This window comes from Gorilla gorilla, chromosome 8 (assembly GCF_029281585.2).
Source record: "Gorilla gorilla gorilla isolate KB3781 chromosome 8, NHGRI_mGorGor1-v2.1_pri, whole genome shotgun sequence".
Lineage (NCBI taxonomy): Eukaryota > Metazoa > Chordata > Mammalia > Primates > Hominidae > Gorilla > Gorilla gorilla.
In genome coordinates, this window is record NC_073232.2 from 31,909,952 (window position 1) to 31,928,311 (window position 18,360).

General features: G+C 39.2%; 1 protein-coding gene across 7 annotated transcripts in view; it reads left to right on the forward strand.

Moving 5' to 3' along the window:
* Positions 1 to 570: 570 nt before the first annotated feature.
* ARMC3 (armadillo repeat containing 3) overlaps positions 571 to 18,360 on the forward strand; it is a 110,699-nt gene continuing 92,909 nt past the window's right edge. For 3 of the 7 annotated variants that reach the window (XR_008668810.2, XM_004049154.5, XM_055352094.2), the window contains exons 1-2: positions 1,052 to 1,115; positions 4,935 to 4,983. Coding sequence is in view for 5 of the 7 variants with exons in the window: in XM_004049154.5 (XP_004049202.2) it covers positions 4,936 to 4,983 (48 nt within the window). In the remaining 2 variants the exon portion in view is untranslated. Of the gene's footprint in view, positions 1,116 to 4,934; positions 4,984 to 18,360 lie in introns of all 7 variants that reach the window. The other 4 variants (XM_004049153.5, XM_019034325.4, XM_019034324.4 and 1 more) reach the window with 3 other exon arrangements.

Here is an 18,360-nt window from a genome sequence, read left to right on the forward strand (position 1 = left end):
AATCAAAAAGTATTTTATGAAGATGGCATTTGAGCTGGGCTTAATTAAGTGGAAATGAAAGAATATTCCAGGTGTTGCACATGACCTGGGAAATAGAAGCTACTTTATAAATATTTGTTGAAAAATGAAGTGATGAACAGATAAGCAAAAAAATCTAGAGAAAAGTGTGGAAAATTTCGGGAAGAGTAAGTTTGGCTGGAGCTTGGATGGTGGAGATCGGTTGAAAATGTGGTTGCACAGATGGAGTAGAGATGGAGCAGACGGTCTTAAATTCCAGGCCAATGTGTTGAAAATTTATCTTAGGAAGCCGCTGACATTTGAGTAGGGAAGTGACAAGACTGGAACGATGATTTCTGGATGGCCGATTTGCCTGTGATACGTAGAAAGAACTGTAAGCAGAGAGCAACTGAAGTTCTCAGCCAGAAGGCCAAAAAATGACGAGCTGGATTGAAGTGACAATAAGGATATGAGAAAGGGAACAAGCAGGAAACAAAATGTAAGCCGCCAAGAAGTGGCTGAAGTGATGACTGTGGTTAGGGGGCATGGGAGGAAGAAGGGAAATTGAAGCTCCTTCTGAGTCTAGGCAATTGGAAGAATGGCAGGAAGAGGAAAGAAAGAGGAAGAGAATGGGGCTTTGAAGGGCCATGAGAAATTCTGTGGAAACGGATTGGACATCCTAGTGCAAGAAGATGTGGCAGTGCAGGTCTGCAGCTTAACGGAGCCTGGGCAGGAGGTGGCTGATGTGGGTTTCACCTGCATAGAGATTCCTGCTGACGCCTCTATTTGGAAGAATGCAATAGTATTTGCGTATTTGAACCTACAGCCAGTCCTTGGGCCAGAAGCTGAGGCTGAACTGCCTCTTGATTTACAGCTTCCACCCCCAGTTTCCATTCTCCCCTAAAGCACTGGATTCAGGTAACCGCGGACGCACTTGGCTCCTCCCGCACTGGCCGCTGCCCTCGGCGGGACAATGGGCGCCCTAGCAGCCCCGAGCGTTCCCAGGGCGCAGGCGCGGCGCGGCGTGGCGTCGCCTAGCAACGAGGCACAACAAGGGACTTGGGGTTCGTCTGCTGGGTTTGCGGAGCAGCTAGCTACTCGGCGGGATCTCCCGGCAGGTAAAGGTAACCCCGTGGGGTGGGGAGGCCCAAGGCAGAGGCCTGAGGAAAACCTGGGAAAGGAGAAGGTGCCACGTGGGCGCAGACTGCTTGGGTCAGTGAGGCAACACCTTGCTGGGCGTTGTTAGTTTCTGCCTCGCGCCCGCAGGGTTAGACGGGGCTTGGGGTGGGTTTCGTAAGCTTCCCGCCACCTCCCATTCAACAGGTGACAAAACTGAGGCCCGAGAGGGGATCTGAGGTGAGATCAAGTCAGATTCCGTTACTTGACTGTGAGCAACTCAGAAGTGGCCTCGATTTCTTGAGCCCTCCTCCTCTTTAAATCTTCTCAAAGCAGAACTCATTAGAAAATATTTAAAAACATAGGCTGAACGTTCACGAAGAACAAATACAAAGGACCAATCAACTCGTGAAAAAAAAAATGGCTCCAGTAGTCAAGAAGATGCATTTTTAGAACAGAGTTGTTTGCATATCCAATGCCCTGAAGTTTTCACCCAGTTAATTTACTGCTAGAGATTTATCCTAAAGAAATAGTTGGGGATATGGATGAAAATTTTATGTCCAAGGACGTTCTTTGCCCTGTCCATATTTCCAGAAAATTAGAAACAAATTTCAACAATCAGAGACTGGCTAGATAGCTAATGGATTTTAAAATATTTGAAATGGCATGTTATGCTAATCCACTGGAGATGATTAAAGCAATGAAGGGAAACTGAGACTTCATGAATTTATTTGTTAATATAAGAATTTAGTAGGAATATGAACCCAGGAAGGGAAGGTGAAAGTAGGGGATAGAAGTTGAGGCAGGATGTTAAAATCACTTTAGAAAAACACACAAAGCCAGATGCGGTGGCTCACGCCTATAACCCCAGCACTTTGGGAGGCTGAGGCGGGTGGATCGCCTGAAGTCAGGAGTTCCAGACCAACCTGGTCAATGTGGGGAAACCTGTCTCTACTGAAAATACAAAAATTAGCCGAGCGTGGTGGCGGGTACCTGTAATCCCAGCTACTCAGGAGGCTGAGGCAGGAGAATCTCTTAAACCTGGGAGGTGGAGGTTGCAATGAGCCAAGATCAGGCCATTCTCCAGCCTAGGCAACAGAGTGAGACTCTGTCGAAAAGAAAGGAAAGGGAAAGGGAAAAGGAAAAGAAAGAGAGGAGGGGAGGGGAGGGGAGGGAAAAGAAATAGTATTGATCTCTCTGAGCTTATCTTTGGGTGATTTTTATGTTATTCATTGTGCCCTTGTTTTCCAAATTCTCCACAGTGAAATGTATTACCCTTGTAAGGATCATCTCCATAGCTCATTGCCACTGACCTATGTCAGCTGTTCAGTCTCTCCTCCATTAACTATCATACCCAATATGGTGATAAAACACATAGGCTTTTTTTGGGGGGGGAGACAGAGTCTCGCTCTGTCACCCAGGCTGGAGTGCAATGGCGTGATCTCAGCTCATTGCAACCTCCCCCTCCCGGCCTCAAGCAATTCTCCTGCCTCAGCCTCCCCAGTAGCTGGGACTACAGGCACATGCCACCGCCACTCCAGGCTAATTTTTGTATTTTTAGTAGAGACAGAGTTTTGCCATGTTTTCCAGGCTGGTCTTGAGCTCCTGACCTCAGGTGATCCACCCGCCTCAGCCTCCCAAAGTGCTGGGATTACAGGAGTGAGCCACCACACCGGGCCATGATAAAACACATAGGCTTTAAACTTCATTCTTTAGCTTAGGAGACACTCTATCATTGCAATACTGTCTGTGTAAGCTCTTCTAACCTCTGCACTATGCAATTGCTCAAAAACACTATCCTGAAGTAGGAAAAATTAGTTCGTAAGTGAAAATCAGATGATTTAAAACAACTTTATGCAGGTGTAATTAAATTGCTTCCTGAATATTATTCATAAGCAATTCTTTTATAAATCAAAGGCTGCTCTATCTTGGAATTGGTTATAGAGTGCAATAAACTCTCTTTTTTTTTTTCCTAGAGATTAATTGTAGGATAGATTCTCATTTGCCCAGAATAGTTTCTGCCTGTCTGCCTGAAATATTATAGGCACAAGGTCTAGGGCCTGTTCACTTTTCAAGCACCTAAGGAAGATGTTTGAGATTTGAAAAAAATGCTTATATTGGCTCTAAAATATGAAAAGAGAACTGAAAAATTAGTGTTAATTAAATGTTTTATTAATATAAATTTTTTATTACATTTGAAAACAATTTTCTCATTTTACAAGAATTTCCAGGTGTATGTACTGATTGCTGAGTAATTTCAAATACAAATTTCAAAAGTTTTTATGATGCAAATGACATTTAATGGGCGATGCAGGCACATTTTAACATTTTAATATATTGGCTATAGTGTGAATAAGCTTGCCCAGGCCCTCAAAAGTCTTAAAAGTAGTGTGGTCTGAAGTTAGAGACCTAGAATAAATGCCTTTCAGAAGTATCTAGGAGTTTCTATGAAGACGTGGCTTTTTAGTGTATGTGATCAATTCTGGTCAGTGTCTCTAATGCTAGGAGTTGCTTTTGACTCTTGACATGCAATTTGAGCTAACCCTGACACTGTAGATTCTCCCCAAGGATTTTCTACTTCCTAGGATTTCTACTGAGACTATGGTAATTTCCTTAAGGCTATGATATACCGTTTAAGATTGCTCCTACGATATACCATTTAAGATGGCTCTGATGTCAAACATAATTCCACAAACTCTCATTGAAGAAAACTAGATAGATTTCCTGGGTTATTCTAATAGACATTAACATCTTGAAAAGTTTTTTTTTTTTTGAGACAGTCTCACTCTTTTGCCCGGGCTGGAATGCAGTGGTGCGATCTCGGCTCACTGCAGCCTCCGCCTCCCGGGTTCAAGTGATTCTCGTGCCTCAGCCTCCTGAGTAGCTGGGACTACAAGGCACGTGCCACCACACCCGGCTAATTTTTGTATTTTTAGTAGAGACAGGATTTCACTATGTTGGCCAGGATGGTCTTGAACTCCTGACCTCGTGATTCGCCCACCTCGGCCTCCCAAAGAGCTGGGATTACAGGCGTGAGCCACCTGCCCGGCCTGAAAAGTTCTTTGAACCCAGGCTGGTTACTCCTCTGTGGTATGTTAACTATGTATAAATTCCATTCCTTTCACTTTTTCCACACAGACATGGACATATGAGGACAAGTGGAAAGGAAGTAACCTCAGTTTCCCCAGAATATATCTCTTCAGATTTTTTAATTGCTTTTTTACTGAGCTGTGGATTATGAAAGAAAACTTTTTGTTATCCGGGCAAAGGACACAAATGTTGATTCAAGACCTGGTAGATTTTGTATACCATTTATGAGATCATTACTCCTAGGAAAAATGGAGTTAATGAGGTTTATAGATATCAAATGCCAATTATGTACCAGACACTGTTGTAGGTGTTTAGGATAGATCAGTGCAAGAAAATAGACAAAAACCTCTGCCTTCATGGCACAAACATTGTTGCAGGTCTCAAAAGTAACTTGATGGGCTTAGTCTCTTAAGCCCATCATAAGCAAGCTATAAAAATGGTAAATGATTTCTTGTTATTTAAGTTATGCCACTAATATATTCACCTCCTTTCTAAACTGAAAGCCAGGACTAACACTCAATGATCTTATCAATAAGTTCCTTAAAATTGCAGAGTTTGAAATTGGGATGTAGGTGACATATTTGTACATATGTGATAATTTTTACATGTATTGCATTGTGTTTTAGGAGGTAAAAATTTAAAGGAGAAAATAAACCTCCTCTCAAGGGCACAGGTAATTGAGAAATGTATGTGCAAATGTCACTTTAACCATATATTGCATCTTTTTCCAGGATGGGTAAAAAGATAAAGAAGGAAGTAGAGCCTCCTCCTAAGGATTTGGTAAGTTTCTGATTTGAATACTAGTAGCACTTTAACAACCAGTTATAAAAATAAATTGTTCACACAGTTTGGCATGTACCAGTATATACATGAATACGCGGTGGCAGAAGTCCAAAGTCTGACTAATGATAAGATTAGTCAGAGAAATCTAACATTATATAAACAAACATTTACAACATTGTCATTATATAATTAGCACAATTAGAGAGTAATTATTAGCTTTTCCAGTATGTAGATGGCATGTTTATAGCATAGTTAATGAATAAATAGTTTGGGTTGTTCTTTTAAATACTTACCATTTACATTTGCCAGCCTCTCATTTATGTTAATTAATCAAGTGAATTTTCAAAAATAACTAGAAGTTCTGCTATAGCTATTAGATATGTATATAAGGTTGTCTGGTGATGACCACTGCACGTGAGAAGTCCCTATCCTTTCCAGTTCTATCGAGAGACTAGTTTGGCATCATCATCTTTATTCCAACTGCTAAGTAATTCATTCCCCACTGAAAGCTCTTCTCTGTCTTTAAAAACAGGATTTTATCTTCTCTCTTTAAACTTTATCAATTATTGAAAGGTTGTGTTAAAAGTGAAAAATGACCTTGGACAATTTTCAGTTTAGAAACTTATTTTGAAACAGACATTTGGTGTGATTTCCTTCAGATAAATCAGGAATAGAAAAGAAATAAGTGGAGTCCACAGACTCACAGCAATTTCAAATTTGAAGGAAACTGGGCTAATGGCAGAAATCTGCCCCCTTGGGAGCTTTGTGGTTAAGACGCTGGGGGCCTTGAGCCAGCTCTGCCTCTTACCAACTGTGTCATTGTGGCCAATTTGCCAAATTTGGCCAAGTTATTTCGGTTTTTCTTTAGCTCCTAAATGGGAATCATAATATCAAACTCGTTCCCGTTGTTGTATGAATTAAAACAAAATAAGTTACATAAAGGTCTTAGTGCTTGGCACGTAGCACTTGGAAAATAAGATCTATTATCATGAGAATCCTCTGGACTCTGCTTCTGAGACACACACACACACACTTGCACCCCTGTGCAATCCACTAGGTATGATACTTCAATACAGTTGGGAACAAAATCTACGGAAGTGCCTGTCTTCCCGGGTCCAGGAAGGCTTTGCAGGGGTAGACACTGTGATCTCATGATGTTTCATTGTTCTGGCTGCTTCTCTTAGGACATATTCCTAAAATGTTGCAGATTCTCTTATTTTTTTTCATTGCATCCAAGGTTTGTATTACTCCTCTTTTTGCTACCAAATAGCATTAATGGCATCTGATTAGCAAAAACATATTCTGATAAAAATTAGAATTACGGGGCTAATAAACAATAGATGTATATGGCTAATACACTTTCTATAACTTCATAATGTCTTGCTGATATTGTCCTCTGGACTCCAATCCTTGGGGACACAATGGAGAACTTGAGAAACACAGTCCTAGCATTAACAAAATAGAACTCTTGCTTCCTCAGCTCCCAACAGCCTTGGAGGTAGCCAATGGCGGGTGTAACATTGACCAATGGTCCTTACTTTTCCCTGCCTTTCCCAGGGGACTTCTACTCTGACTATAAAACTGACAGAGTGTTGGGAGGCTGAAGCAGGCGGATCACGAGGTCAGGAGATTGAGACCATCCTGGCTAACACGGTGAAACCCCGTCTCTACTAAAAATACAAAAAATTAGCCGGGGGTGGTGGCAGGCGCTGGTAGTCCCAGCTACTTGGGAGGCTGAAGCAGGAGAATGGTGTGAACCTGGGAGGCGGAATTTGCAGTTAGCTGAGATCCCACCACTGCACTTCAGTCTGGGCAACAGAGCGAGACTGCATCTCAAAAAACAAACCAACAAACAAACAAACAAACAAAAACTGACAGAGTGGTATTAAAATAATATCTAAGCCCTTTTCTACAGTATTTGTTTTCATACTTCAAAGCAGTATGCCACAATTTACAGTATCTTAACCTGGAACTTGTTCCAGAATATACCTCTAAAGTCAATAAAGTTTTGTTGTACACATTGTAAATGAAAACCACATTTAAAGAGAAATATAACTACTTAAGAAAATAAACTTTTCTCTGTCAGCTAATAGTAATTTGCTTCTTATATGTTTCCTAGAAATATTGTTTCCAAAGACCTTAATTTTTCTCAGGCTTTCCTCTATAGTTTAAAATGAGTAATAAAGACAGTAAGAAAAGTGTTGGTATTAGGATTAGAACAAAAAGCTCCCTTTGCTTTTCTGAATATTCTCATTTGTCATAACATTAATATATGCAGATATAGTACTGATTACATTTCCTTCTCATAAAAGAGACACTAGCTAAGAAGATGCCTACATATGGAAAAGACACGGCTTGATCTACCAATACAACTATATTCTTCCTTTCCAAATCATTTCCATATCTGGCCAAAAGGTTGTTTGTGATGCTTTAACAAAAGGAAAATTTACTGTGGAATATTGCATAAAAGAATTCCTAATAGAAATGACTCTACTAGGCATGATTTAGTATAAGGCAAGATATTCAGTGTCTAAGAGTACCGGCTCTGGGGCTATCTTGCCTGAGTTTGGGTCCTTACTCCATTATCCACTTATGCCCATCTATGAACTTGGGTGAACTTTCTAACCTCTGTGCACCACAGTGAGGATGTGATACTGCTTAATTCATAGGAATACCCACTCACATCAGTGAAGGAAGGTTAGATCAATGTAAAATGCTTAGAACAGTGCCTGGCATTAGGTAAGAGCTTGGTAGATGTTATTATTATTAATGATATAGTTGAGGGTGCTGTTCATCATTCTACAGAACTGAGTAAGTTAGTATGAACTGTCAAAGGAGACAGGGAAGTCAGGGATGAGGCATGGACGACCAGCTGGCCACTGAAGTCCCCTGAGGCCTGGTGTGTGGCCATGATGATTTACGGTCAGATCTTTGAGTTTGCAAGCATGGAAATTGTAGTCTTTTAATATTTCAGAGGTGATTGAGCTTCAGTGGATAAAGCCACAAGCTCTAAATTCCCAAGAGACTATGACCTGGCCCTGGAATCGTAATGATTAAGTATCAAGTTAACTGAACATTTATGTTAATGGGTCAGGACTTTCTTTCCTTAGTTAAATGCACACAGGAAGCTAAGCAGGGTGAGTATAGAATCAGAGCAATGGAAAGTAGTGCAACATGCCCCCTCAGCTGCACAACCAAATCCAATTCCTGGGAAGAGGGTGAGGTCTCCTGAGTTTTCCTGGACCTCCTTCATCAATCTCAGAACTCAACCTTTCATTCTTTGTCATAGACTGACAACACTACTATGGACTTTAAAAAATAAATAAATAAATGGCCTGTGCTTGCCCTATTGGACAGCACAGAATCAGAACATTTTTATCATTGAAGATCTATTGGACAACACTATTCTAGACAGTATTATTCCTTAACAGAGACATAAAAATATTCTAGAAGCCTATGGCCACTCGAATTGACTGGGCTTAGAATTCAAAGCTTAGCCAAAATGCTTCCATTTACTTTCATTCTTTTTGTAAATAATTTTGTTTTATCATTTATTTTGCTATGTAAAGAAGTTATAAGGACTTCTTTTCCCATCTTTCTCCCTCCTGACAGTTAAACACTATGAATTAATAAAAAATATAAATTCATAAACAATATACATATATAAAACAATATGGATAATTTTCAGCTTGCTCACCTTACTCCAAAAGTTTGCTACTTTGATCAGGTTATAAAGTAAACTAAAAGGTATTTTAGCTACTTTCATTTTAATCTTTAAGACATTTTAGCAAATTTTTCCTGATGTCTAGATATTCTCTACTGAAAGTTCCTATTAGATGAATGCTGTCTACCTCCTCCTGTTTATCTATCTCTGTCTTTTCCTATACAATTAGCGCCTCATGATCTGGGACCACTGATGTAGTAAACACATTGAAATAGAAATTGTAAAAGCTTTTTATTTGTACTTATTGGCACCATAAAAATCACTCAACTGTGATGATTTATTTTCGCTGAGGTCATCTTCATAATTTTGTATTTTTTTTAGACCTGTGCTAATACTCCAGCCACTAGGCACATGTGGTTATTAAAATTTGAATTTATAATGATTAAAATTATTAATTTTAAAGGCCAGGGGCAGTGGGTCACATCTGTAATCCCAGCAGTTTGGGAGGCTGAGGCGGGAGGATCGCTTGAAGCCAGGAGTTCAAGACCAGCCTGGGAAAAATAGCAAGACTTTGTCTCTATTTTTTAAAAAAGAAGTTAAAAATTCAGATTCTCAGTCGCATCAGTTACATTTCAAGTGCTAAAGAACCGCTTGTGGCCTGTGACTACCATATTGGATAGCACAAAATCAGAACGTTTTCATTGCTGAAGTTCTGTTGGACAGCACTATTCTAGACAGTATTATTCCTTAACAGAGACATAAAAATATCTCTAGAAGCCTATGGCCACTCTAATTGACTGGGCTTCAAATTCAAAACTTAGCCAAAATGCTTCCATTTTCTTTCATTCTTTTTGTAAATAATTTTATCATTTATTTTGCACAGAGCATGAAATTATAATTTCTCAACGAGCTTGTTGGTGACTGACTTTCTCATGGGAAAGCAGATGGGATATGTAATGACAGCACAGTATTATTTATTTAGTCATGTGGCACTCTGTTATAGCTATCATTTATTCTCAGTGCCCTTTTTAATAAAAAATTACTATAATGGTGCAGGCTCTGTAGGAGAAACAAATGTCATGCCAAGTTTCTCTACTCTCTGCCAAACATTTGTATTTCTCCTTTGTCAGCCTATTGGATTGCAACTCTTACAGTCTCAAGCTTCCCTTTAAGCTTCTCATACCCCATATTATCTTTTTTTCTTTTTTGAGATAGGGTCTTGCTCTGTCTCCCAGGCTGGAGTGCAGTGGCACAATCATGGCTCACTGCAGCCTCCACCTCCCAGCTCAACTGATCCTCCCTGCTCAGCCTCTTGAGTAGCCGGGACTAAAGGCACACACCACCATACCCGGCTAATTTTTGTATATTTCGTGGAGACAGGGTCACATTATGTTGCCCAGGCTGGTCTCGAACTCCTGGGCTCAAGAGATCTTCCCACCTCGGCCTCCCAAAGTGCTGTGATTACAAGCATGACTCACTGCACCTGGTCTTTAAAATTAATTTTAATTATTATAGATTCACACTTAAATAACCACATGACTATTAAATGATATTTACTAAAGCTTATGTTTAAATGTATTTTCGTATACTCTACCTACTCCTCTGAGACTTGTTCTTCTGTGGTGATCATGACATACCCATCCTTAACCATAGTATTCTTATTCACACGCTTATATAATCAGCTTTAAAAATATAGAAACATGTGAGGTCTCTGGGGTGAAAGTTCCAAGAGGGAAGGGAAATCTGTTTTAGATGTGGGTTGGTGGAGAAGATGGCCAGCTGGGACATGAGGGGAAGTGCCCTAAGTGGTGAAGATGATCTAAGGCTGTGGTTCTTAGAAGTTTGCGGGGCAATCAAGGAACCTTATGAAGGTAGGTTGGGATCTGTGGAAACTCCTCCTTCTGAAATGTACTCCAAGTATTTTGCATATGATTTCACATAGAGAATGTACCTTCAAAGCCTACTGATAGCTCCATGGACCTCAGATTTAGAGCCCTCTCTCCTGACATCAGCAAACAGTACACAGTTAAGGCACTTTAAGGCCACAAGCATAGAAAAAGTTTCCAGGGGCACTTTAATACATTCCTTTACAGACATTTTCCATCACTCCAGTATTGTTCATAGGTGATGGAGACAGAGAAACAGCGTGGTCCTTTGCCTAAAGAAATGTATTTATTTGCTGGACAAATATAGAATGCCTACCATATGCAAGCATTCTTCCACATCCTGGGCATAAAGATGGGGAGAAAGGAAAGTTCAGGTCCCAAGGCAGCTTATATTATAGTGGGAGAAACAGTCAATTAATAATAATATAATTCAGGTAGTGATACGATCAATGAAGAAAAATAAAGTATGATATGGTAAGGAGTGTGATGGGGCCTCTTTAAATAGAATCTTGGGCAGGCCTTCTTGGTGGGATCTCAACCAAAACACACTTAAATGAAATGAGGGGGTAATCTGTGCAAATATCTGGGAGGGGACCCCAGCCAGACCACAGTAACTAAAGCCTTATGCAGTGTGTTTGAGGAATGCCAGGAAGGTTGGTGTGACAGGAGATTAGTGAGCGAGGTGTAGGATGGGGTCACAAAGATGGTGAGATGGTGGCGACCACGTAGGACATTAGGCTATGTTAAGCAAGTTGGATTTTTCCCTAATGTGCAAAAAGGAGAATTCGTTGGAAGGTGACAAAGAGAGTAGTAGTGACATCTGATTTATATTTAAAATAAAAAATAAGATCGTTCTAGCTACAATGTGGAAGAAACATGAAAATTGGAAGACCAGCTTGGAGGTTGTCACAGTAGTGCAGTTAAGATACAATGGCAGCTTGGACCCAGGAAGTCACCGTGAAGAAGATGAGATGTGGCCAGAGTGAGGATGAGCTCTGAAGGTCAAGCTGGCAGGATGTGCTGATGGGTAGGACGTGGAGTGTGAGAAGGGGACAAGTTGAGAGATCAAGCCTGAGCAATGGAGTGAATGGAAGTACAACATACTGAAATAGACATGTAAATCAAAGACATAATGCAGTGTGTTAAATTCAGAAAAATAACAGCTGTGGAAGAAGAGAAAGAAAAGCAAGCAAGCAAGCCTAGTCGCCCAAGGAATTTCAACCCCCAAACCACCATGAATAAAAACAATAAAAAGTGTATCCAGAGAGATGGAGGCCTGACAATTAAATACACCATAACTCTCTATAGTGTCAAGTATTATTGTATTATTTTCTTTAGAAATGAAATAAAACTCTCAAGAAGTCCTGGGTGACATGTGACATGGTGCTCCCAGATGATGGCTTTAGTGAGAACTATTTTGGTAAGTCACTGAGGGTGAAAGTCAGATTGGATATGTGCAGCAAGGAGCGAGAGTAAGAAAAGTAAGTATTTGTAAGGTTTTTGATTGTGAAAGACAAGGAAGGGTAATGTGTACAGAGGATGATTACTATCTAAGGACAGTTGGTTTTTATTTTAAAATAAAAGAGCTTCAAGAAATTGGAGTTCAAGGAGGATTAGGTGGCTGCAGTTTGCAGGGTAGAGTACCAAAAAGAAGAGACCAACATACAGCAATAGCTCCAGAAATCCAGTTAATGGTCCTCTGGATTCTCTGAAGTCTAATCTGTATGGGGTGAAACTCCACATGGCAAAGGACATGCATGAACAACTCTCAGGGTGCCGTTAAGTCAAACCCTCTCTAGAGCTCACACCAGTCTGGGAAGCATTGTAATTTGCTTGGAAGGCATGGAGGGTCTTATTGAATACCTGGGGCATTAAGAAGAGTCCCCAGAAAAGTCATGCGTTAATAGTCGTGTGGCTAAACCATCCAGACCTATAGTAAAGGTTTCTCTAGTCCTGCCCTACCTAATAAAGCTTAAAAACGGGCTTTAAATAGATTAACCTGATCCATAAGTAAGATAACTGCCTGCCAGAACAAAATTCAATATCCTTTAAGGAACACTCCCCCTCCCCCAGCCCCCAAAAGAATCTAGATGCTCAGCTACATAATTTTCACAATGCCCAGTATCCAATACAAAATTGTTAGGTGTGCAAAAAAGGAAAATGTGACCTATAACCAGGAGAAAATCAGTTAATAAGCTAATAGAGGAGGTAAAATGGGATACTAAAAAAACCCAATCAACTGAAAAAAGGCAGGATAAAAGGAACAGGGAGCAAATGTGACAAAGTGAAAACAAATAGCAAGATGATCAATTAAAACCCAACCATATCAACAACTACACTGGATATAAATAACCTAATATTCCAATAAAAAGTGATTGTCCAACTGAGTAAAAAAGCAAGACTCAACTGTAACCTGTCTATAAGAATCCTCCTTTACATATAAAGGTACACATAAAAGTAAAAACATGAAAAAACACTAATCATAAGAAATCTGCAGCACCTATGTTAATACCAAATGAAATATATTACAATTGCAGGACAAAGAATATTACCTGAGAAAAAGATGGACATTTTATAATGATACAAAGGTTTATTTTTTAATGGTCCTAAGTGTTATGCACCTAATAACACAAGTTTAAGATACATGATGGCAAAGAAGGCTATGCGATAGCATAAGAAACAATGAAATACTTAGACATTAGTTTAACAAAATAAAATCAATACCTATATGCTGAAAACTATAAAACATTTCTGAGACAAATTAACTAAGACCTAAATAACTGAAGAGATAAAAGTACTATGTTGGATACAGATACATTGCTGGTAGGAATGCCAATGGTAGAACTACTTTGGAAAAATAAATTGTATTTTTTTCTTTTTTTGAGACAGGGTCTCACTCTTTTGCCCAGGCTGGAATGCAGTGGTATGACTGTAGCTCACTGCAGCCTTGAACTCCCTGGTCAAGCGATTCTCCCACCTCAGCCTCCCAAGTAGCTAGGACTACAGGTGCATGCCACCACACCTGGCTAATTTTTTCACTTTTTGTAGAGACAGGGTCTCACTATGTTGCCCAGGGTGGTCTTGAATTCTCGGCCTCAAGTGATTCTCCTGCCTCAGCCTCCCAAAGTGCTGGGATTACAGGCATGAGCTGCAGTGACCCCAAATTATATTTTCTTATAAAGTTAAACATGCACTTGCCAGACAAGCCAGAAATTTTACTTCTGGGCATTTGCTCAAGAGAAATGAAGACATTTGTCCATAACAAGACTTGTATAAAATGTGCATGGCAACTTTTATACATAATGGTTCCAACCTGAAACAACCCAGAGGTCTATCAACAGTTGAATGGATAAACAAATCGTGATATACAATGGGATACTACTCAGCAGTAAAAAGAAAGGTAAAAACAAATGAGATCCATGAAACATGGATCTCAAAAATATTCTGCCACATGAAAGAAGCCTACACAAAGGGTCCCTATGTAGTAATTTCATTACTACTAAATTATAGGACAGGCGAAACTGATCTGCAGTGGAAGAAAGGAGATCAGTGGTTGTCTGGGGCCAGTCGTAGGAGGGGAATCAACTGCAATGAGGCAGGAGAGAATGTTGTGGGGCATGGAAACTTTCACATATTGCTTGGAATGGTTGGTTATACAGATGTATATGTTTCTTAAAATTCTATACAGATGTATACATTCCTCAAAACTCATCAAACTTACACTGAAAATTACTGCATTGTATTACATCTAAATTGGCCCTCTGTAAGCTGGATTCAAAAGAAGTAAAGGAAGAATTTAGTTGACAGGGAGGAGTTGACTACTCATGAGTCAAAAGAGATTATTAATAATATAAAGTAAGATGAGAATGTGTCCATTCTGTGAGAATAGATTGAGTTATCTAATGTGCTAGTCTTAGCATCTGGCACTTAATAGGGATTCAATAAATGTTTATTAAATAAATGAATTAATGAAGGTGAATGAGTTAAAAAGCCAAAGCACCTATTAGGGATTGGCCTTGGATATTTTCTCTGACGTAATAGAACATGTACAGATATAGGTAGATTTGAATCTGCAAGTTGGAAGTTGATGGAGTTTCCATCTGGTAACTTTGTTTTTTCTGAAAATTTTGCTGGGTGAGGAGGAAAGAAAGGGGGAAGTAAGAGTGTTAAATGTTCAAGGATAGTAGAAATGTCTGAAATAATTTTGTTCTTTTGAGAAGGAAAAATCAAGTTTACAAAAGAAATGTAGAAACCTGGTTTGCAGTGAGGCCCTCTCAATTGCTGGTCATGAATTTATAATGATACTAATTTTCTTCTAGTTTAACATTCTTTGAGAATGGTTGGACACTTGGGTATAAATGCAAAGAAGAAAATACTAGTGTTCACTTGTGGTTTGGGTTTGAGAAGATTCATCTGATGAAAAGACAGAGAGACAAGGAGGTTTACGCTTTAGCAGAAGTGTTATTCAGATAACAGAACATGCAATCTAAGCAACTTAAGAGGGGAATAAGGGAGAAAGCTGATAAAGGCAGAGAAAACAGAGGGAGTAAATGGACTGGGGATCCAAATGCAATTGAAGAATCTCTGTAGTGGGAATAGTTGAAAAAGTCAAGTTGTATCTTTCACCACTTGCTGGTTGGCTACCAAGAACCCCTCAGAGCCTGAACACTGTGGGTGCAGCAGGAAACCCATCTATGGGCAGATAGAGAAAAATTAATGGATTCTCAAGCATAATAGCAGAAGACAAAGCTGAATGATAGATGGACGCTACTGAGTCAGAATTAGTAAAAGAGACAGGAGAGAACTTTCAAAAGTAACGAGAACACTTCTCTTCTGTCTAGGATATAGTGGTAGCAGGCAGCAGCAGGCATTTCTCCAGCTACAATAACTATGAAAAGCAGATGGATTTAAAACTATGATTGAAGAGCTTTGGAAAGGCAAATTAAAAAGACTGATAATACCAAGTGTTGGTGAGGATGTAGAGCAAGTGGAACTCTCATTCATAACTGGTGGGAATGTAAATTGATAAAAACCACTTTGGAAAACTGTTCGACAGTACCTACAAAAGGGAAATATATGTCTACCCTATGACTCATCAATGCCATTCCTAGATAAATACCCAAGAGAAATGTATGTATCCACAAAAAGACATGTAAAAGAATATTCATTGTGACTTATGATTTCCTTAAACTGGAAAGAAAAGAACCCAAACTGGTATATTTATATACTGGAATACATTATATATAGCCATAAGAAATATGACTTAGCTATATAAGCAAAAATGTGAAAGAACTGCAACAGGTATTGCACTGAGCTAAAAAAACCAAATATGAAAGAGTGAATGTTGTATGATTCCTTATATGAAGTTCAAAAATGGAAAATTAAGTGATTATTTTGAAAGTCAGAATAATGGTTATCTCTCATGGGGGCAGGGTGGCTTAGGAAAGGAGTGTGAGGAAACCTTCAAAGATACTAGAAATGTTCTATACCTTAGTTGGAGAGATCTGAATTAATATTCTGGAAGATCAAGTGGAAGAAATACCTAATAACACAAACAGAGTCAATTTTGCTTTTTAATCCAATCTAACAGCCTTAGTTGGATTTATTTACCCTAGTGATGTTTATTTTGATCATTGACTTATTTGATTTTATTCCTATCATTTTATTTGAAGTTGTGGTTTTTCTTTGCTATGTTTTCATCTTGTAATTTCTTTTGTATTTTCTGTCCCTTTTCTGAATTGAGCAATTTTCCTTTGTTTTCCTTTCTTTCTGGCAGTGTGGAACTTTGGTTACTTTTTGGTAGCCTATCTATTAAATACACGTTTTAACCTGCATTTTTTTCTATTAATGTAAAAATAAATAATAGCTGGGCAACATTCCTCTTTTTTTTAAAACCAAAAATTTTCTTTACCTGTTTTGTTGAAAAAAAAATCTGTTTTAATTCCAAGCCATTATTAGTTTTTTTTTCCTTATAAATCATCATCACTTCAGGAATCCTTTCTTAAGAATTGCATTGGCTGGGTGAGTTGGCTCATGCCTGTAATCCCAGCACTTTGGGAGGCTGAGGCAGGTGGATTCCCTGAGGTCAGGAGTTCAAGACCAGCCTGGACAAAATGGCAAAACCCCATCTCTACTAAAAATACAAAAATTAGCCAGGCATGGTGGTGGGCACCTGTAATCCCAGCTACTCGGGAAGCTGAGGCAGGGAGAATAGCTTGAACCCAGGAGGTGGAGGTTGCAGTGAGCCAAGATCGCGCCATTGCACTCCAGCCTGGGCGACAAAGTGAGACTCCATCTCAAAAAAAAAAAAAAATTGTATTGTGATTCACATCATCTGCAGCATTTAGTACGCTAAACAGCAAAATACATTTTACTGTATTTTTTGATCCACCACAATTGTTTTTATATTTTGGTCCTCCCAAGTTGTGGCTGGAGATTTTGCCTGAGCAATTTGTTTAAGAGTGTATGGTTGATATACTTTTTGAGTTTGTGAATGCCTGAACATCTGAATGATAACCTAGCCAGACATAAAATTCCAGAGTCACAATCCTTTTCCCTTGGACCTTTGTTGATTATCTTCAATAAACAGTCAGGAGAAGGAAAGGTATAGGTCATTTGCTGAGGTCTTTCTTATTATTATTCAATATTATTTCTGCTTCCTGTTGTATATTTTCTATTTGGTCAAGCTAATATTTTATCCACCATAAACAAATATTCCCATTTTAAACCATCTTGTGTTATTTTCCCCATTTGCATATCCTCCCTTCTTATTGCCATCCAACCCATTTTATCTGTTCTTCAAATCATGTCTGAAGTTCTACCACATCCATGGAGCTTTCTCTATTTACCCCAGTTTCAAATTAATTTCCCCACTCTCATCATAGTATTTATTGTTTCTGCCATATGTTTTGCACTTCATAAAATCCTAGAATTTTATATCTGGAAGAGATCATACTCCAGCTTCCTAACTTTTCAGATTAAAAAAACCATGGTCAGTGAGCCACATGTGTCGCCTGGGTGATGTGAGGTCCTCGGGCATTCTGGGGCTACCCTTTAATACCTAAAGAAGATGGTTCTCAAGCCCCAAACCCTAACTACATTCAGAAGTCCTCCCTTAAGATTTCTGTGGATTTCCAGGGCCTTCTGCTCTCATGATCAGTGTTGCAGCCAGCATCCCAGCCATTCCTCTTCGCTCAGCTAGAGGCCACCTTTTCTCATTGGATCATGTCAAGAATCACAAGTGCCACCAACCTGTTGTACACAACTGATTTTTTACTGAAGATTTGTCTTCTCTAAAAGGGTCTAAGAGCTTTAAGAACAAACAAGACTTTTGTAACTTTTATAGCTTCTAGTATAGTGGGAGCCATAGAAAAACAGCAGCTTTACTTTGGGTGCTAGACAATGCTGTTCTAAAATTCAGCAGCCATTTCTCCTCCAAAAGGGAAGTTTTATCCTGGCTGTGTCCTTTCAGGTCATTGTTTCTTACTATCTTCTTTCTTCTTTACTCTTCCAAACTCACACAATCATGTTCCCTTGGAGTAATCAGAGTAATATATTTCTCCATTCTCTACCTAAAACGAAACAATCTTAAAAATATTCCATGACATAGTAAGATGTCTATATAGGAAAGCCAACACAAAGAACCAGCTAAAGTTTTGAAATACAGTTTTTTTCCTTTATCCTAAGCAGAACTCCATCCTTCATTAGTCTCTGGAAATGGAAGAAAAACAGTGGAATAATTTGTTTTCTCCTTGACCACAGAAAGCCTCTATGTGCTATGAACAATAGTTTGTTTCAATTACGCATTTCAATTACACATGAATT